General features: G+C 40.4%; 1 protein-coding gene across 1 annotated transcript in view; it reads left to right on the top strand.

Moving 5' to 3' along the window:
- slc9a1a (solute carrier family 9 member A1a) overlaps positions 1–20,173 on the top strand; it is a 58,254-nt gene extending 38,081 nt beyond the window's left edge. Inside the window, exons 5-12 of the mRNA XM_084053620.1 lie at positions 169–371; positions 4,912–5,001; positions 8,444–8,514; positions 8,667–8,849; positions 9,598–9,727; positions 10,885–10,986; positions 12,222–12,303; positions 13,184–20,173. Of these exons, the coding sequence (XP_083909746.1) occupies positions 169–371; positions 4,912–5,001; positions 8,444–8,514; positions 8,667–8,849; positions 9,598–9,727; positions 10,885–10,986; positions 12,222–12,303; positions 13,184–13,467 (1,145 nt within the window). The 3' untranslated portion in view covers positions 13,468–20,173. The remainder of the gene's footprint in view (positions 1–168; positions 372–4,911; positions 5,002–8,443; positions 8,515–8,666; positions 8,850–9,597; positions 9,728–10,884; positions 10,987–12,221; positions 12,304–13,183) is intronic.
- The last annotated feature ends 2,626 nt before the right edge of the window (positions 20,174–22,799 follow it).

Here is a 22,799-nt window from a genome sequence, read left to right as displayed (position 1 = left end):
TCCACACACCACAAGTCAGGCACACACATTCACATTCCAATAAAATCACACACCAAAACACTACAAGTCAGCCACACACATTCATATTCCAATACAACTATCGACCAAAACACATACATACACACACAGATGCCTAACCCTGTTTTTTCTGTGTTATGTCTTTGCCAGGCGTTGTGGGTCTCACCTTCATAATCAACAAGTTCCGCATCGTCAAGCTGACCACCAAGGACCAGTTTATCATAGCCTACGGTGGGCTGCGGGGGGCCATCGCCTTCTCGCTGGGATTCTTGCTGGACCCGGACCTCTTCCCTAACAGAAAGATGTTCCTCACTGCTATCATCACCGTTGTCTTCTTCACAGTCTTTGTACAGGTACTGCACAGTTTTGCAATTGTTCTCTTCACAGAATTACGGCATCACTCTCTTGGTGATAGGAGTCTTACCATGCCATGCTATGTTTTTTCTTTTGTTTGTTTTTGTTAATGCTATCCATAATTCATTCAAACTGGAAGACTTTCATTTTCGGACCGGGAGATTTCTCCATTATAGAATTGTTGCCATGAATGATGTCAATACACCATTGCTTTAAATTCAAGTCAAAAGGAAATGTATTATGATCTCGTATTGCTGATGTAATTAGTCTTACCCTGCCAGCTGTGCATTCAGTGTACACAGTTAAATCCTCAGTGTCACTTTATCCTTGTAACTATGAGAGTATACAAATGTACCATTTGAAAACTCTCAAAGTTAAATGAACACTCAGGATTTTACTCTGTGCTGTCATTGTATATTAGCCGTGAGTGGGTCCAATACAAATGTTTATTTAAAGCACATCTTTAATTCACATTCGCCGGCACTCTGGCAACATGAAGTTAAACTATGTGGCATGTGTTGTTACCGCTTGGCCTGGTGAGAACTGTGCATGAAATAGCTTTTAACACTTTTTCAGGAAGCATTTTATTTTGTTGTTTGGAAGTAGGTCCACTTTGATGCTATTCCCATGTGTGGACCTCAAAATGTGCTAGGCTGTTTTTAGTGGTCAGTAAATTTCTTGATGTGTTTTGAACCGGACGGCCGGCTGTCTTGCTACAACAAAACCAAGAAAGGGAAGGATTCAATACACAAATGGATAGAACACACACGCACACACACACACTAAAATCCTCAGTGTTTCATTTATCCATTTGAAACTCTTGACAGTGTACAAATGTAACTACATTTGACCGTTATGGGTCCATTTGGTTACATTTGTACACTCTCAGAGTTAAATTAATACCACTCTGTGTAGACATTGATGCGTGCATGTACACACAAACCAACACATGCCATTTTCTGATAAATTCCTTTAGCCTCCTCCCTACTTGTGTGTACCTTACTATAAAACACAAGGATTACACAATAAGAAAGACAGGTGCACGCACAACGTACAGGTCCAATTAACCTTTTCCCATTCGTGTTAGAGATCCTCATGAATAACAACAATGTTCATGAAGCAAGTAAAGGCACCCCCAACCCCTACTAAAACATGCACACAGTGCCGTGCACGCACACACAGAGTGATTCACTCTACCATTTTCCCATTTCATAAATGGGTCTACGGGTCTCCACATCTAGTAGTCGTGCATCATGGAATAGCCGCAGCTAAAATAACTTCCATAAGAGGTGCGCTTTCTCCTCTAAAGGCAGGCAAGAGACATGTTTTATTCATAGAAACACTGCACTGACAGCCTCTGTCACACATAGCCTAGGAAGTAGACCTCTACTGTTACTGCTGGTCTTTGTGTGTATGTGCATGTGATAGTTGATTGCTGGCAGGGTGAGACATTTAAGATCAACCGGCAGGCAAATGTTGGTAAATGTTTGGAAAGTGTGTCTACTTTACTGGTCACCGTGGCAGGTAAATCTTGGATGGTGAAACGATAAAATTGAATAAGTGAATTTTTGCTTGCAAGGAAGAACTGGAATAAAAGTGTGTGTGTGTGTGTGTGTGTGTCGTGGTTGTGGTTGTGGTGAGGGATTGTGTGTTAAGATAGGAGTTTGGAACATGTTAAAAGTAAAGTGGTTTTCATTTTGCTTCAATACTGTAAATCTGGGATCTTCTATGAAATCCTTCCATGTAGCTTGATGAGAGGGTTTCAAAGCTAGCTCACTGTATTTAGCTGGTTGTCTCATCAATGTCTGTTTTGAGATTTGAGACTAGCTCGGAAGTATTCCACAGGTTTTCTTTTAAGTGCCTATGGATTGTCTCCAAGTTGCTTTGTAGCGCTATTATCAGTGTTGGGTAGGGTTACCGGTAGTTAATTAAAATTGTTCTTTTGTTTGTTTACACATTATCTTTGCCAATAATATGTTGGATTCATATTAATGTGTATTTACAGACGTTGTGTTTCTTAAACAAAATGTTCCTATCACCCAAATATTTGGCAGCCCTCCTGTAATAACTCTGAGGGGCCCATAGGGGTCCTGGACCGCCTGTTGAAGACCCATGCTGGACATGACACGTAGCAGGGAATTATTTCAATGTGTCATCTATTCAGGCTCTTATGATTATCCAGATGGCCAGACTTAATCTCCCAAGCCATGACATACAGCGCACGCACGCACACACACGCAGAATAATCTCTCTAAAATCTTGGCACAAATTCAAACAATTGCTATAAGCAGAATGGCATTGATGCGCTCATCAATATGTCATCTACCAGTGCCAGCAACAGGCATGGCATTGGTCTGAACTGAGAGCGAATACATGAACAAGTTTCATGTGGATTCTGAAGATACACACAATGAATGTACCCAGGACAGTGGGCGACCCACCGTTATGTGTTAATAAAAACAAATTGAGGGAGGTTTGTCCATTTTCCACCCATATGGTTTACTTGCTATTATACAACGGGTAGTTCAGACAAAGCACTCTGATTGGTTGAAATAGCTATCTACCCGTGCTAAGTTCAAACCAGAGCCATTTAAGAAGAGTTGTCACCTCTGTTCACTTCATTGGGCCAGTCCGAGTAGCCGAATAGTGACAAAGCCCTGAACCGGAAGTTTACGGAATGCACTGGAGTCTATGAGCGTTTGTCACTATTTTCGAGTTTACATGAACCACGTTACCAGTTCTGTTTTCTGCCCCGAGGTGACACAACTCTCTAATATAAGGCTCTGCTTCAAACGAGCATGACGGCACGACCTAATCAAAATATAAAGACGGGAGTCTCGCACAGCCGGCTAAGTGGCTAGGCTAACAGTTTGCATGGGAAGTGTGCGGCCGTAGTAGCTAAATCTGGCATTAAAACAATTTCATGACTGAGGCTCAAAGCACTTTTATTCTTGTAGAAAAAAGAGAGAAAGGAGCGCAAGCGCATCTGTTTGGCTGGAGTAAAAATCCCAACAAGGTGCTCTTTGGTGACAAAATGTATGCAAAAAAAGGATGAGACCGAGGCACTCTTGTGGAAAAATGTAAAAGCCTTTAATAGTCTGACTAATGCATAGCAAGAATACAATTGGTCTCATCCCTTTTTTTTTTGCATACTTTTATTCTTGGTTGACACTTCCATGAACCTTTGTGCCCTGTACCTCCTCACATGAGCTGCTGGCAGCGTGACCACTAAATGTTTTGAATTATGTAAAACCTTAGAAAGCTTGATGATGATTTTTTTCCCTCCCCCTCTGCGTAGTACATCGCTGAGCTCTGTAATGAATCTAATGTTGGCTTATGTTTTACATTATGAGCCATGATTCAGACCTTTCAAGTGTTTTTCACTGGGCATGGAATAGTGAAACTCTACAAGATGTTGCTTCACTCTATTTATGTGAATCACAACCAAATGCTCTTGCATGGGCTTGGAGAGTGTAGCTGCTTCCTGTTGTGGGTCACTGTTTGGAAACCCATGCAATCAGTCAGTTCCTCTTGTGATTCTCTTTGTATGGGCAAATGACTCCTGGGCATGCATTAACCACTTAAAACCCTACAGTATATACTTCATTGACCCCAGAGGCCTATCCTTGGCTGACTCCTTTTTGTCACTCTAGTCTAGTCTCTTTCCTGACAATAGGCGATCTACAAGCTCATAACTCGTGAGCTCGTAGATCTGCTATTTTCATAGGATGCTCGCCTATTGACATGACATGCCCAGAAAATGGATGCTAGGGTTGAAGTGGTTAAGATCTTTGTCTGTGGAACCAACAGGTATAGTACCCTGGCCGTTGGCCAAGGATGTTATCTCCCTCCCAGCTTTATTATACTGACACTATCTCCATGATGTGGACCACACAACTTTGAAATTGAAATTTTTGGCAAAAAGAATGTAACTGTTGAGTGTAATTGTTGGTGTGCATCTGAAAAGTTGCACCAACATCTACAGTTAGTAGTATTAACCCATTAAATTCTGGAACAACACATCTGTGTCATTTTAGATCTATTTGGCTATTCAAAAATTGCAGATATACAAGCTATGAGCTTGTAGATCTGCTATTTTTGAAAGATTGTGAGAATTTGTGCAAATCTTTGAGAAAGGGAAAAAAAATATATATATATATATACATGTATGTAGGTATGTATGTATACTCAAATCTTTGCTTATGGGGGTCCCTGGAACAAAATATTGGTCCTTGACATTTGTCAGTTTGAGAACAACTCATATTATAGCAACATATGTTTTTTTTTTTTTTTTTTTTAACTGTTAGGATTTTGAAGACATTTGTAGAATCCCCAGAAGCAAAACTTAATTTGAGTAAGAAATGTTTTTATAAAATATATATATTCACTAAAATGACACGGCTATGCGTTCCAGGATTGAATCGGTTAAAGTATGATCAAAGTGGGAATATACTCCTTTTTGCAAGAATCTCTTTTGGTTTTTTTTCATCAAGACACTGTGAAAAGAATTCTTCAGTTATTTTCCTCTCCCTCTTCCAGGGTATGACCATCAAACCCCTGGTGGAGTTGCTGGCTGTGAAGAAGAAGCAGGAGGCCAAACGTACCATCAACGAGGAGATTCACACCCAGGTAACACCGTTCACCTTTAACTCCACTATACTTTACGCTTGTTCATCTGCTATTTTTGGCACGCAACACTGGCGTGCGCCCCAGTATAAATTAAGCATAAGAACGGAATGCACAAAGCAGGACAAGCAGGACCTGTTTTGTGACAAGCAGGACCTCAAATTAAATTAAGCTAGGTTATTCTTTTTTTTCTTGTGTTAAATTTAAAGTAGACATTAGACAATAATATTGACCCCCTTTTCTCCCAATTTAGTCGCTATGCCAATTTATTCTACCCACTGCTTGCCACTGTTGTACCCTAGTGGCTCACCTGCCAGTGAGGAACCCCTTCCGGGACGTAGCGCCTCCGTCCTACTCTTTCCGCTCAACATCCCCCTCTGACAGGAGCCGCCCCAGCCCGGGGCGGCTCCTGTCAATAGCGTTTGCATTGCTGTTTTCATCAGAAAATAAACTCTCCTCTATTCTATTCAGCTTTTGTAATGCGATATACAGTACATAATATGTATATGTAAATTCACATTAAATGTGAATCCTTGCATGTTAGAATAGGATAGGAATGATGGAATTGTTTTGTCAGCAGATGATTAAAGGCAACTGCCACTGTAAATATTGTTGACCCACTTTCTGAGAAAAGTTCCACACAACAAACAAACGCTAAATTGTGAGGCACATTGCAAATACTGACACATCCCTCTTTTGCTTTGTTGACCCCCTAATATTCCACCCTCACATCCTGCGACTCCTTTTGTTTCCCACGGCCAGCATACAATGGCAAATTCGGGATACTGATGGACGGTTTGCAATGGAAGATGTGCAAATCACACTGCAACGGCACCTGTGCAAATTGGTGTACATACAGTCAGGATGTCTGAATGGCCACACCCACAACTGAGCTGTGGGTTTCAATGTAGTTGTGCTTGTTTGGTTTCTACATGGCCAGACAGACACAGAAATATTGATATTAATATTAAGAAGACCTGAATTGGAGAAGAGAACAATCACACAACATTTAGTTGAGTCATAAATATGCTGCTATCAGAACAGGCTGCACTCCTTTAAAATGTTCTTTTTTAATTATTTTTTTATTTTATAGGGACAGAGCACATGAATGAACATCCATATGCAAAATATAGGCTCTCTTCATTGAAACATTAACAAAACCAGTCTGGGGTCATATTTTGAGTGTTGCTTCCCCCTGCTGGCTATGTGTGTTACCAGCAGGAGGATTACCCTGTCCCAAAGGCACTGCTGGCACAATGAATGTCAAGTCAATGATTCATATGATGGAACATCTTAATGACGATCTTCTCTTTGTTGGTTTATGAGCCCTTCTTAACATGATCTAGGTTGACCATTTTCAGACTAATGATATACATTATTAAAGAAATGGACACACACACACACACACACACACACACACACCCTCATGTCCACTGTTTCCTTGGGTACTTACACACGCCCTTGAGTGATTGCCATGGACGGCAATGCCTGAGTGGCTCTTATAGCTATTAATATAGGGGAGATAGGGGAACACATGCACATACACTCTCTGGGGCTTACTAGTGAGTCACCAGTCCTCTGGGCTAAAACAGCAGGCTCTTCTAATGGCTTCTCTTCCACTGGAAAAGACCAGTGATTAGACTCAACACAGCTGGACGAGGGCCATTGAGGCTAGCTTAAAGGGGCAACCCACTGTCAGTACATGTCATTGTCTATCCACAGCTTCTGCCATATAGCGTACATTATATAGACTGTTTTTCCAATAAAAAGGCTTTATTTTTAGATTTTGCGCATGTTTTTTTTCTCCTCTACAGACAGACATTAAAACTTTAGCAATCTTACCTGAATAATTCAGTTCATGCTGGCTCAACATCATTGCATGATTTAATAATTGATGGACATTTGAATTTAGGTAACTTTTACAAAACATATCCACAATCATGCTGGATTACCTATTCTCAAACTCATTTTCATACCGTATTGAAATAAATGGAATCCAATGGCTTCCTCATCAAACAAAAAACCAAACAAACTCCGGCATGGTTTAGGAAATTGGACAGCACAGCAGTAATCAAGTCAAGTATACTGTGAGTCATATGCCTTGCTCAGACTGGCGGCCCAAATCCAGCCCAAATCTTATTTTCTATCCAGATTGGAGTCAAATTTGTTTTATGAAGTCTGAACAAGTCAGTGGGCTAAACATGTCAGACCACTGGTTTGGTGGGGGTTCCATGGGGTCCCTATCAAAACAGTTCAACCGCTTTAGCCCTATTTTATATTTGGGTTATTTGAAAATAGCAGATCTACAAGCTCACAACGTGACCTGAATATGAGCTTGTCAACTGTAATAATCTAAATACTTAGAAAAATCATTCTTTCAAAAAATAAATCTATCTATATATATATTTCTTTTTGCCCCTGGCACAACATCTTTTCTTAGATGGTGGTCTGCAGCCAAATACATCAATTTGGGGGTCCTTTGAGAACCGCTGCATTAAAGCATGGGGATGAATCCAAATGTAATGTTATTATCCTGTCCTCTACCAGAGGGGCTATGAAATTATTCTTAGTGGCAATTTACCTATTGCTGCAACAAGCTATGGTGTACATTCTTAACTCTGCTTCTCTTATTACCTTCTCACATGTTCAAGTCAGAGTCTGTTTTTTTCCTGCGAAGTTGGTTGGCACGAAGTGATGATGAAATATGCAGAAACATCTTGCACCAAGGAACTGAGGGCACCGACTGGAGACATGCAACTTTATAGCATGCACGACGAAGAAGAAACCTTTTATCGACTGAGACAACTTAGATTTATTCAAAATCAATGTGGAACTCCCCAAGAACAGTCAGAATCCCCCGCTGGCCACTGTTCATATGCATCAGTCACCTTCTGCAAATTGAAAATAAATTTGGCGGTTCTGCTTGATGGCCTGTTCCCATGGTAACATGGCTTGTCAAGCCGTCACAGTGGTGGCTGTAATCAAAATAAGAGAACGACATACTGTAGCGCTGACGGTCTAAACAGCAGATTTGTCAGTACATTTCCCTCGCTCCCATGCTGGGCACACAGCCACTTGTGATGGATGCTATTCAATGTGTTTGACCTGCCAGATGCGTGGTGTTCTCTTGTAAATTTACACTTTTGCGACAGCTCTGTACGGCTGCTGTAGTTAAAAACACCAAATGACAAGTGTTTTAGCCTCAGACGCATTCTGCCTTTTGTGTTGGCTTGCCAGACATTCAGCCAAGTTCTCAGATATATGTGAGCACTTGCTTGCCCATGTTTTCTGTCTTTTACTTTATTGCTGCCTGCTTATATTTTCAGAAGGCAATGCAGAGATCAAGGATGTAAGAATCGGGTATCAAGAATTCAGTTTTTTTTTTATTTCCCTTTTTTTCTTCTGTGGTCCCCTTTTTTAAAGTAGCTTTTTCTTCTTTTTTCAGTTCCTGGACCACTTGCTGACTGGAATTGAGGACATATGTGGACATTATGGCCACCACCACTGGAAGGACAAGTATGAGATTTGAACAGTGATACAGAATTACACTAATCTCCTTTCAGTTTATGCATTCATACTATAATTTGCTGATTTGCTCCCTCTCTCCTCTGTTCTCTCCCACCTCTACACGTGCCCACCTCTCATGCTTTGCTCCCCCCTTCATTCAGATTGAACCGCTTCAACAAGAAGTACGTGAAGAAGTGCCTGATTGCAGGCGAGCGATCCAAGGAGCCCCAGCTCATTGCGTTCTACCACAAGATGGAGATGAAGCAGGCCATCGAGTTAGTGGAGAGCGGAGGGGGGGTCAAGATGCCCACCGCCCACCACATGCCTTCCACTGTCTCCATGCAGTGAGTCTCACTCACTCACTCACTCACTCACTCACTCACTCACTCACTCTCTTCAATTTCAATTCAAAGGGGCTTTATTGGCATGAGAAAACATTCGTCTACATTGTCAAAGCAAACGTGGAGCTGAGTACATCTCAGTCATTCTACCAAGATGTGGCAGGGTGTCTCTTAGATATCTATTGGAATTTTTCATTGGATTTTCTTTCTTTTTTTATGAACGGTAAACAACAATCAACCCGGCATGCATCTCAAATTTGTAGAGGCTAATGAGAGAAAACATTTCCATTGTGGGATGTTCGGTTTCCTTCAGTAGATACAGAGATAAACAGCATTGTGTCATCATCACTACTTATCATTGTATGATAAGTAGCTGGAATTGGAGCCATGGGCCATGCTAATATGCAATGAAAAACCACAAGTCACCTTACAAAACCCAAATTAGAGACGCCTATCACTGATAGAGACAATGGTCTTCAATGGTGTTTTATGACATGATCACCTGAAGTCTAACCAGTTAGTTTAGTTAACATTCAGGATAAAAAAAAACTGCACACTGGAATTATAACTCCCTTTATGGTATTCCTCAAGAGTTTTAATTCCAGTGTGTGTATATGTTTTTTCTTCCTTTTAGTTTTTCATCCAATACCTGCCCTACTGAGGTTTGGGATGTGCACACGATTGTCCTTCAAATTTGGTTTACACCAAACATTGGAAATGTCTGACAATTTATTTATTTTTTATCTCCCAGAAACATCCAGCCTAAGAAGCCTCCCCCTCCGGTGCCCCCCCCTGAGAGGGCTCTGCCTCAGCTGTCTAAAGGCAGAGAGGAGGAGATCAGGAAGATCCTGAGGGGTAACCTTCAGAGGACACGCCTGAGGGTAGGATGAACGCATTCCCTGTCCATCAAACCACAAGATAGTACTACGCTGTAAAATCCTTATTGGTCCAGTTGGTTACATTTGTACACTCTCAAAGTTACAAATACAATATATAAACACCGATGATTTTACTTAATATTGTTAGCTAATACTGCATTGACGTGTACATATTGATACAGGCGTTAAATTAACACTCAAGGTTCATCTTTGTTCTGTCCACCAAGGCTTGCCACCTCGAACGGCATGGTATATGCTATAGGCTGTTCGTCTTTGATTTAAAAAGTCATTCATTAGTTGTAAAAGCTTGCACATACAATGTAGGACACTGAGTAAACCAAAAAGAATAGTCCCACGAAGAAATTGGCTTCGGGATGACATACATGCCTAACCGTCTAACCGGAAGTACAGGAAGTAAAAGTCTACATGTTGACTAGCCTATAGACGGATTTCCGCGCGACGTCATCACAGAGCAGAATGCGCAATCTGCGCATGCTCGGGGGAAACGAATTGTTGCGCCGTTCACTCTGTTGTTATGTTCGGGAGTTAGATAGCCATAATTCTGCTATTATAGGCATAATAGGCATAATGCTGCTATTATATACAAACAGATCCAACTTCCGACAAATCATTTTTATTGAGTAAACAAGGTATTACAAACTGCATAATTTAATCTACTTTCATTAAACCCGGTGAAGATCATTTATTTTATGAATGGACATTTGACCAGAGCTGCTGCGGGTAATGGCGCCCTCTATAGGCTTCCCCCTCCTCTGCACGGTCATATCCTCTCATGTTTACTAACAGGAAACCTGTCTAGCCTATCGGAACTTCCTGTTTCCCCGTACTTCCTGTACTTCCGGCTAGATACTTTTGTCACTATATAGACCATATTCACACGGCGGCCATATTGGAATTTAACATTGAAAGTGCCGCCACCCGGGGTGGCTACTTTCATTGACTTCAGAGAAACATGGCCGCCGTGTGAATATGGTCTATACTGTAGGTCCTGTCCAGCCTAGGTCTCACCTTATCGACATCTCTGTCATTGCTGACATTTCCACACGTCATACTTGACGCAAGACATGCAGCAGGAGCCTTGTTACATTTTAAGTTCTCATCACCACCGTGTAAGTTTACGTTGGTGTCTCTTCTTCTAGCTACGCTCATACAACAGACACACTCTGGTTGCTGATCCCTATGAAGACGGCCTGAGCGACTTACTTATCAAGAAGCAAAAGATGTTCGAGCTGGAGAAGAAGGTGAGTTAACCGCATGAAGTCTAGCGTCCCTATTCTGAGCTTGTCACAATAGGCAAACATTTGGAGAAATAGGCGAACATTACGCGAAAATAACTGATCGACAAAATCGATATTTGGTTTAAAAAGCTTTAATGTAGAATGTCTTTCATGTGTTTGTCCAAGCCTGTGGTCATTTCCATCTGCTGAATTTGCCACACGGAGAGCATGACAGCAACATGTATTTTAATCCTACCCATAAAGACATTTTAACTTTAAGACAAAGTAAACAGCAATAATAACCTCAGTAAGCTCATATACTGTATATATTCATAAACTACATATTTTCATTGTACATTCATTGTTGATAGACTGTACTGTGTTCATTCGTATAATTATTGGACACACACACACACACACACACACACACACACACACACACACACACACACACCCCTACCGTATCTTTTTTACCTTTTCTTTCTTTTTTTACCTTTACTACACTTACCTGTGCTTCACCTGTGTTTCAATATCACTAGTAGTAGAGAAGTGTTTTGTAACAGTGGTATCTTTTGAAACAAACTATGGAGTTCACAGCAGGGGATTGTACCACAGAATATCAACCATATTACATATTGTAAGTGTCTTTTCCTCAATATGTTAGAGCTTGTATTCACCCACTACATTTCTGAGTAAGCAAGAGAGACAGCTAGACACACAGACAGCAGCCTTGCTCATTTCACGCAAGTGATTCACTCATTTAGCCAAAACTGTGATTTATTTTCCAATTAGAGGCCATAGTCTTGGTTGTCCTTTTTAATTAATTTGCTTTGCACAGTTGGGGTCTGATTTATTTGTACAGTAGAGTTGCACTACGATATCCCTCCTGTCTGCAATTACTTAATTAATGAGAATGGACTTTGGATATATGGAACAAGCCAGAGGTTGCTGTACTCTGATGTGTTCCACTAACGGTGGGGTCTAATCCACCAATGCATCATATTTGAATTTAAATTATGCTTCAATATTTAAGTATGGTAAATAACAAAATTACCGTATTCAGTTGTATGTCTCCTACATTAGTTGAAAGTACTTTGTGGCACAGATTTTTGTGTGTTTATAGTAGCAGAATTTCCTTGAAATCAGAGGATAATTTTGGCTAATGCTCACTACCAAACTGACAAACTTGAATTGTGACACATTGTTGGGTGTATGCCTCACCCTTATGCCTCATTCGTGTCACTGTGTGTTCCAAACAGATAACAGAGATGAATAACTACCTGACAGTGCCTGCGTCTTCACCAGACTCCCCAACCATCACCAGAGCCAGACTGGCCTCAGGTAGGTCCAGCCATTTTAACCACCACCATTTTACTGTGAAGCAATCAGATGAATCACCAATGAATGAGCAGCAGCTTTCCACCAGTTCCACCGGTTCCACATGCAATGCATACTGTATGGTCTTAAAAAGACCTATGCTAATGCTAGTCAATGAATGATCACTGTGTGTTGCACTGCTACCGCTTCTGTTCAAATATGCCACACTTGCTATTTCCCCCATGTTGGAAATATGTTTGCATGTGCCAGCTGGCATGTAAACCAGTGTGTGGTTTCATTTTAGATACTGATTTCAAAGCTGATCAGACGCAGAAAGAGGATATATTCTGTCAAGGTATGTAGTGAGTGTAGAGAAGTCGTGTTCATTCAGTTGTGGTAACCCAAATGACTGCTACCGTGAAGATCCTAACATGCATGCATCATTTTGGTTGCTCGTTTACATTTCTGAATGTATTATGCATGAGATCATTTGATTTCATGATTGACAGGGTGAAGTTACAATTCTATAGCAAAGGCATAAACCAAGCCCTGCCATTTCCATTTTAGATATGGATACAACATTTCGTGTTTTTGAAACTAATTCTGAACCAGAAGTGACGCAAACTGCGTCAGCATAGCATGCCTTCCATCCAAAATCAGTGGCTTTCCCCGCATTCTTGCTGTTGTGACGTGGATCATCTTGAAGTTTTTTTAAGCTTGCAATTGTTTGCTTTGGGATGTGATATTATTACATTAACTGTGTGGAATGTGAATGTTTGTGAATTACATTTGTCGTACAGACTTGGGTGTGTCTGTGTGTGTTGATATGGAATGACTGTTCGTCACTCATTGAATCGGTTTGCGCTAAATCCTTACCGTGTGCCACCTTGGAATGTTCTCCCAGACCCCCAGGCCTACAGCATGAAGCCCATGTCAGACAGTGTGCCCACCATCCACGTGGACCCGGCTTCCCCCCAGTCCCCAGATTCTGTCAACGTCATGGACGAGTTCCGCCGGGGCGGCCAGAACGAGGACCGCGGCTTGATGATGAAACCCCCCTCTGAGGGGCGAAAAGCCGACAAGGAGGGCGAGAAGGAAGGAGGCAGGGACCCACAGAAGCTTGTAAGGTGTCTGAGTGACCCGGGTCCCAGCGCAGACGAGGATGAGGACGAACCCTTCCTGCCCTAATATCAGGATGGGGTCATTACCACCAGCCACAGGCCAAATGCTCCTATATCCTTGTCTGTGGCTGTTTTCACAACTCTACCGACCACTTTTGCAACCATCACTTGGAAGGTGCTGTTCTATTTAATAACCTAGTTAGCTTGTAAATGGGTGAAAGTGGTTGGCGAATTTCAGGCTTCTCTCAGATACTATAGCCTGAGGTCAAAATAAGCCACCTTTTCTTCCCTGCCTCCCAACTAGGCCGGACAAAGTGGGCGTTATGATGCATACCACTCCCTTTACGACATGGCAGTAGAAGAGAGAGGACTACTTAACTGCTCTACTCAAAATAATCTCCTTGGTTCAGAAACCAAACAAGCCAAAACTGTTAAAAGAGCATAAAACATTTATGTTCAGCGAACCAAAAACTAAAATCAAGAGGAGATTGCTTGAAAAAGAATGGAGGGGAAAAAAACAGAGCCATTGGTTTCTTAATGTCATTGCCCTTTATTTTTTTAAACATGATAGGAAAAGCAGCCGCTGCTATCTGGAAGATGTTGGGTGTGGGGATAGTAGTCTTTAGACACATGGGGTGGGCTAGATCTATGCATTACCAAAGGTTTGAACTGTTTCCTTGTCAGACAATTATTTTCTTGTTTATTGATTTGCTGTTGATGTTATGAACAATGTTTATTATTTTACAATCAGATATCTGTGTTTCAAGCTACATTCTGCACACCATGTACAGTAGGCCTTGAGTTTATCAATGGAGGAAGTTAATTCCAACATTCTTACTTCCAGTCATACCCTTTATAATTGTTTCTTCAATATGCCTTTTAAGTTGATAATTTATTGATGCAATTCATTTTAAGCATAATGTTATCATATTACACCCGTTTAAACTGCTGGACATTCAATATGACAGACTGTAGCTCACACACTTAACGCACACGCGCGCACACACACGCACGCATGCGCGCGTACACACACACACCCATATGTTTGCCTTATCTTCTGTTAGACACAAACTGCATTTTAAATTGAATGGGAATCTCTTTAAGTGCACCTTTTTAGTTTCAGGGTCACTGTATATATTTCGGGGAGGCATCCAGTGTCAGTGGGTTGTAGGGAAAGCTGGATGTAGTATTTAGACACTGCAAAATATCACTCTTCCTCACTGATGGAGACCAACCGTTGCCCTTTGGCAACGGCACGTGTTGAGCCTGGACTTCAAATTCCACATTGTTCCATTAGGCAGCTTTTCGTGAGCAATGTTCAGCAGCAAAGGGAGAGGAGGACCTGCTAATGTAGTGCAAAACTGAATGGTCTGTATGTTAAGAAGCCACAAAGTGATACAACACAGATGTTTTGATGTCAATTGCTGAAATCGCACCAGAGTTTTATTGTCTTGCGTGTCAATGTTTTATAGGTTTACCTTGATTAAGAAATCCCTTTAAGATAACACTCGAGTAGAGAAATCATCCCTGGATGTCTGTGTAACGTTTTACCGTATTCATATGCAAAGCCACTCTACTATAGTGGTTCTTAATGTGGTCTCAGTTGTCCTGGGGGGAGGGGGGTTCCAGAAGGTCCCCAGCTAAATTATTGATAGTTACAGACCCTTAATGATGTCTGTAACTATCAGAGGGTCCAATTGGTTGAGTTAAATTAATATTGAGAATTGTACAGTGTATATTGTACTCCCAGAGATGAAAATTGTATCAAATGGGGGTCGGTAGCCTAATGCATAATAACTGAGGATACTTGAAATTAAAAGTGACAGATTTTGTTCATTCAGGCCCTTTCCCTTTTTAACCTTGATCACAAGCCATTTTGTGCATTGACATTAAGTCATATTATCTAAAGAAAACCTAAATTGAACAATGTACACATATTGGGTATATTAACACTATTCCCATCATGTCCTCATGAGGAGTGGCAGTGTTGTGCTCAACTGTGATTTGAACATGAGCGAGGGGCAGTTAATTTGTACAGGAATCCATCCATACTCCACTTCTTCAAAGCCAAGACTATAGGCATGCCATAGCAACCAAGTAATTCTATGCAGTATAGAAGTGTAATATGTGTATAATGGAATACAAAAGATAAATATATATATGTATTAATTTTAAAAACGTTTGTTGATGTTGTGTAATCTCATGGTCTCAAAATGCAACACAAATCCTATGAATACATTGAAGCCCGGATCTTGAGCTCAATTTGTGAGTGTTGTGAGGTTGTAGATCTGCTGTTTTTTGTCATATGACCGGAGTTTAAATTAAGCATTTAACATGGGCATTAAGATTCTTCGGTACAGCTGTCGCACAGACCATGACTCAAACATTGTTATCTGCAGCCACAAAAATGTAGCCTAGAGTTTTGCGAATACTAAGATACTGAGAAATTCTTTACAGTGTATGGTGTAAAATGTGTATGATGGTCTGTGTAAAATACATAATATTTAATACACATGCAGGTTCACGGTAAAATTGAATATTACGGCCGTGAATATTTACGATATTCTCTTATCCATTCTGTTAAATGTTAATTGTCCATTTGAACATCTGAAGGGAACACCTAACTGTACCATTTTTGTATTTTAACATTTTTGTCCATAGTTGTGACTGGTGAAGTGCAGCGCAGCCACAGTGTATTTGATCATAAACCCACATGTATTCCTCTCACCTGTGTGAACATGAGTAGAATTCTGTAAATTAACAGTATGACGCGCAGTACCTCTGTTCAAAACAGACCACGGTCAGGTTTCTGACTGAACGTGATATGGAGTGCAAACGTGGATTTTGAAACATTATCTCTCGAGGAGGATTGAGTGAGGCACTGTTCCAGTTTTCTGTCCGTTATGCTGGTGTTAAAAGCCTGATTATACTCCGTAGTGTGTGGCTTAATAGAGTGACCCTTGTCTCCTCTCTCATCCTGGTCTGGAGGTATCGCCTCACATCCTGAGTGCTCCCATTACAGTTGCACAACCCAGAGTGTTCGTTTTCTTTTCACAATTCTTCCACTTCTCATCTGTTTGGGATCACATCATACTGTAACATGTATTGTTACAGTAGAGATGGTAATGTGAAGATAATTTGTATTGTTTATACACTGTGTGTGTGTGTGTGTGTGTGTGTGTGTGTGTGTGTGTGTTGGCCTCAGTGTACTTGAACCAGTATGTTGGAGCCTACATTCACAAAAAAGGCAGATTTACCCATGATTAGCTAGTCTGGATTGAATCAGAAAACAGGGTTTAAGTAGACAATCGGTGAACCACTGTGGCAACAGCCAATCAGATGAATTAAGAGCAACTCCGTTATCCCTACAGTATATTACACTCACTGGTCGATCACTGCTTAAACGCTTTAAGATGAGTATTGCTTTGTCTTTGTTTTGCTAACCTCCGATTCCCTATGTGTATTATTTTTAGCTTTGGTTGCACGAGTATGCTGTTCAAAAGTTGTCGGCAAGTGGTGACAGCATCCTTGTTCTCTGTTATGCTTGCCTTGGTTTACACCCAAGTAAAACCGGATTTCCTTTATGTGTCTGCGAGATTTGAGACGAAACGTGGTGAGCGCCGAGCTGCAATAGTCTTGTCGTTATGTATGTATTGTACAGTACTGTATATATTCAGTCGTGCAGCGTACACACCGTTCTGTCAGAAATGCAAAGAGTTTCTCTCAAGACCAGTCGTGTTGAATAATCATTGTAAGCAGACATCATGGCAACAATTGACATGTGTATCCAAAGCCTGAGCTTGTCTCTTCTCTTGCCAAATGAGTTTTGTGTCACAGTCCCGTTTCCATGTATCTGAAATTAAAGGACAGTTGTAGGTTGACAGATGGGAAGGTCAGACGGATAAAGCGTCTCATTGGCTAGACCAAATTCAATTTGTGTCTCAGAAATGTCAGACTGCATGTTCGGTGCGTGTGGGGGCATCTAGGTTGTATAAAATGTCACCTAGAATGGGGCTGAGAGTGGGTTTTCTTAAAGCTTGAGGCTACCATCCCACTGACATGCCCTTACCCCATTCTCAAATCCTATCTATTATTGTTTAAAGGACACTGATGTTCACTCATGCTATTTACAAGGCTGCAAAATGGAATATGCACCACAAATAGCTTGCTGAATGTTGCAGTGACAACTGTTGTGGCACACCTGTGAATTCATGCTTTATGCTGTTATCTTTCCCGATGGGCCTGTGATTTGGCATCCATGTAGTAGAGGTTAATGTTGCCCACTTAAAGTGCAGTGATGCCTCAATGCTGTCCTGCTTAGAGATTTATATTTATTTTTCTACTGTGTTTCACGAAGAGAACAAAGAGATATTATTCATGAAGTGCACACGTGTGCAGTATCAAACTGCTAGATCAGATAGCATGCACGCTCCACAAACATTCCATGGATAACAATAATGTCATATAACTCATATCACACTGCGCTGGATCGAGCCAGTGGGTTAGTAAGTAAGTAGGTTGGAAGTGGCTTATTATCGGTATCAGCCGAGCAATGAGGGGAGGGCGTCTATCCCCCTTACAAGGTTTTAGACCAGGGAGATGGATTGATGAGGTAGAACGCCACACCTACTGTCAGCTCCCAGTACTTATCGCACGTTAAGCCGTGCTACTCATATGCTGAGTTAGCAGTGCCCGGGATCTAACCCTGGCCAGAACCTTGTAATTCAAATGCAAGCACTCCACTGACTGAGATCACAATGGGTATATCATGTGAGAGATTTGCAGAAACACAAAAAAGCAGGAGAAACCTGATCGTCATTAGAGGAGGGGGGTGTGGGGGGGGGCAAATCACATCCCTTATTGCACCACAATAATTCAAAGCTTTCTCTCTCCCAGCCAAGCATCACTTTCTTGTTAGAATCATAGAGAATGCAGTCTTTTGGGCAAACATCCCCCACAACTTTGTGGTAATGTTTGTAGCGGGAACCTTATTCTAAAGCCATAAATCCTATATTTAAAAAAACCCTATCGTATTGAGATGTGACAGGATCACATGCACATCATTTTGCCTTTGTTAATCATTAGCTTGGAGTGTAAAGTCCATCTCTGGGGAAAAAAGGGTTCACGTTCAGGTGACTTGTGTCTTGTTTGCTCATTTTTCACTCTTCAAATGAATGCTTGCTTTACTTTACTGAATGTTTCTTCAGGAGTACTGTTTCAAGTTATGCACACTGTTTTGGAGTCATTAGAGGTATCTATGGAACTGTAAGACAGTTGTGTTGGTGCAGGCTTCTAGTATGTGCTATTCATGTTTTACACTGCTACATGTGCTTTATAATACATCACGCAGGTTATTTGGTCATTTGCTTTAATGTGGAATGATTTGTGTGTGTGTGTGTGTGTGTGTGGGGGGGGGGGGGGGGGTTGGTTGTGAAATACTGTACACGAATGTGATTTGTATGCAACCTATTGTGGGTTGATGTTTTAATTTCACATGCTTTAAATAATGACTGTGCTTTACATTGCTACATGTGCTTTACAAAGGTTCAAATGCTTTACTTTTGTTTTTTACCCATCTCATGTTTACCTCACTCTAACAACACTCCAGTGGCATTTGGAACCAAGCCTTCAAACTTCAATATGCCGCTTAAGTATCTTGCTTCATAATATAAACACAGACTCAATTTATACCTTAAAATATATCTTTATTTAATTGTAAAATATTTATAAACATATGGCCTGTGGGGTTGTTTTGAGTTTTCCACGAAATTTGTGTTCATAAGTTAATTTTGTTTTCTATCTGTATAAAGCATCAGCTGAACATAAATAACCTATTAAACTCAACATACTGTAAAATGTCACCACCTTGGACATGCATGTAAGGTCACATCGTGGATGTATCTTAGACAAGCACTGTACAGACCAAAAGGTAGTCTTCAGATACATAATATGGCAGACGCTTGGTTAAGCCTCAATTATCACCAACACATGGGCATAAAAACTGCCCTAAAGGCTGTTTCCTTGCTATGCCCATGTTTACATCATTGTTGTAGAGTTTGCCTAGCACTACTTCCCTTGTACTCGACACCAAGCACTTTAACAAAGCAGGACCTTTATGTCAGAAATACTAAGGCCTGATTTATACTTGGTGGCGCGTCAGTGTCGTGCACCTAAAATAACAGATCTATAAGCTAAGAAAGTGGTACGTTGTGAGCTTTTAGATCAGCTGTGTTCGGTGCAAGACCCCAAGCATGCAACTAAGTATAATGGGGCTTTAACATCAGAGAGGCAGCAGCAAAACTGGTGACACATCACAGAGGGTGGAATGTACAGAATGATGGGCCTTATAATTAGAAAGAGGGTTTGCATTTGGTAGTCGATGTCATGAGAGAGGCCGAGAATGAAAACGTGAATTCTATACAATATCAAGCCATTGTATGGAATGTCGCTCTTTTCTTTATATTTTGTTTTTTTTGCTGTTTTCTTTTTATTAGTGTTGGTGTGATCCGTCAGTCAATTATTTGCAATTTGCTAAATTTGCAATAATTACATATTTTTTATTTTATATAAAAGTGAAAAGGGATGTATAAATAAAGATATAGTATTATAAATCTATGACAATACAAATCAGAATCACAAGTGTGCACCGTCTTGTTGTTGATTATTTCCTCTAGCTTACAGCATTCCATCCCTGTACTTTGATGACTAACATCCAGAAATTAAACTCATAAAATCAAACTAGGCACCGAATTAAAGTTTTACTTTATACCATTGTTGTGTCTTATGTCTCACTGTGTCTTGTTATTTTGAAAATTGATCTAGAAAAGTATGAGCACAAATTACACCTGTAATGGGTCAATGACTATAAACCTGTAAATGCTTTGACATATGATGCATTCTTTGATGTGTTCGGTGGCTGTCTAAAATTAAAAAGGCCTGAATTGTGAGTTATTCTTGCAAATCTGTATATATCTCAGCATTATGAGTTTTGTTCATACAATTTCTAAATTAAATCTAAAATTGTTCTCATAATTGTGACTATATATTTCTGAATCACGAGTTCTGGAGCTTCAGAGTTTTAATTTTTTCTCATAAATGTGAAATAGACAATTGAGCAGTGGTGTTAAGCAACTAAGTACATTTACTCAAGTACTGTACTTAAGTACAATTTTGAGTTATTTTTACTTTACTGGAGTATTTCCAATATGCAATACTTTTACTTCTACTCCACTACATCTCAGAGGCAAATATTGTACTTTTACTCCACTACAATTATTTGTGAACTTTAGTTACTAGTTTCTTTGCAGATATAAATTATTACATTGTAAAACATACATTAACCACTTTAGCCCTATTTTATACATTGGCTATTTGAAAATAGCCGATCTACAACTAACAATGCGACACGTTGTGAGCTTGTAGATCTGCTATTTTCAAACATTTTGTACTTTTACTTTTGGTACTTTAAGTACATTTTGATACCAATACTTTTGTACTTTTACTCAAGTAAATTTTAAATTCCAGACTTTTAGTAGCAGAGTATTTCTATATTGCAGTATTGATACTTATAGAATAATAGAATTCTGAGATATATATCGCAATTGCTTGGGAAAAATCTCTATTCAACTCAAACTCATTTTTATTTAGAGGCCAAAATAGTTCTTCCATACTAGGTTGCAACTTGTTATTAATTACTTGCTTGGTTACAACAACAACAAAAAAGTTCCTTTACTTGTAATAAATTGTCTGACCAGGAGGGGGCGTGCTGCACTAGGATGTAAATAAAATAAAATCATTGCAGTCGGTACCTTGAAAACAGATGTGCTATGGTATAACCATATTCTGATTATACCATAGCAGAATGCTCGAGGAAGATATGCACCATTTGGACTCCCAGATCACCATCATTACAAAGAACTAGTAATTTGGGTCAAAGTCCTTTATGGTTAAAGCCCACAGCACCCTGATAATCGATTTATTTCTGTTCCACTCCCCACACTGACCATGTGTGCTGGAAAAGTGGAAAATAAAGTAGATATGGGGGGGGGGAGCCTATCTCTTTTTACCTGTGGACACAGGAATCGTGCAGAAAACTGATGATTGATAATAATGCCACTGCCTGATTGCCACTTTGAGCTCCTCATATAACCCCCAACACACACACACACACACACACACACACACACACACACACACACACACACACACACACACACACACACACACACACACACACACACACACACACATGCGCACACATGCGCACACCTGCACACACAGCCACAACACCATCCTGCATTTCTGCAGATTCAGTTTATTGATTTGGTAGAGCTATGATGACAATGGGAACCACATTTGAGTATAAAAGTATACAAAGGCATATTGAGCCTATGCAGTCAGTCTCCTGTTCTGTTCACAGTGGAAACACTACCAGCTCCAGGCTGTATCAGTATGACATTGCAGATTACAGTTTTAATTTTCCACTTTCTTGCTCTGGGTGGGATGAAGTCATATTCATGCCCATAAATGCTGACGAGCTGGAAATCGCTGAGCGGTATTCCCCTTTAACACCAAGTAGAACTTTCTGACTACGTTTGTACTAAGAAATGAAAAGATATCGACAAACCTTTTGAATATGAGTCACACTGAAAAGATCCTCTTCTAATGTCACTCTTGTGTTGTGAGCCTTCCAAAAACGTCAAACTGTGTTGAATGTGGGGGAATAAAAACCTTTAAAACTATAAACTACCTCAATGATTTTGTATCCATAAAACATTAAACAGGATCTTAGCTAATTAATTTTACATTCGGGTGTCCTGTTTATAACTAACCTCTTTAAGAATCTGCAGTTCCCATGCCAAATATTTAATGGCCAGCCCCAGTGTTGTAGGTGTAATTTACGCCTATGTCCTAACTGCACTGGCCTGTCTTGGCTTGGGTTGATGTACTGTTTGTATATTTCCAATCAACTGAGCAGCTTAAAGTGGCACTATGTAACTTTTTCTTTATGACTAAAATGCCATTTTGTCCAATCTGTATGGTAGAGTATGTTAATACAATGTAACTTGTACAGTTGGGGTGGTTGTATTTTGTCTCCCTGCTCTTCTATTGAGAAATTAGATCCTGTGTCTAGGTGAGACATGACCTTTGACACGATCCTGTTCCTGGTTGGACACGAATTTTGACCTGAAAGTCAAGATTCAATTCATCCCCTGAGTAAGCAGGCAGGCTCTATTAGCTAAATGGTAAAAAAGAATCAGCACTTGCGCAGGAGCCCGGGTTCAAATCCGAGGTAGAAGAGGAAAGTTACATAGTGCAGCTTTAAATAGTCTTGTTCAGGACCTGTTTTTTTATTTTTTTATTTAACCTTTATTTAACCAGTAAAATCACATTGAGATC

Source organism: Gymnoscopelus microlampas, assembly GCF_963454915.1.
Source record: "Gymnoscopelus microlampas genome assembly, chromosome: 3".
NCBI classification, from domain to species: Eukaryota; Metazoa; Chordata; class Actinopteri; order Myctophiformes; family Myctophidae; genus Gymnoscopelus; species Gymnoscopelus microlampas.
The sequence above is the reverse complement of the archived record's forward strand: the minus strand, read 5'-3'. Positions and strand labels throughout refer to the sequence as shown.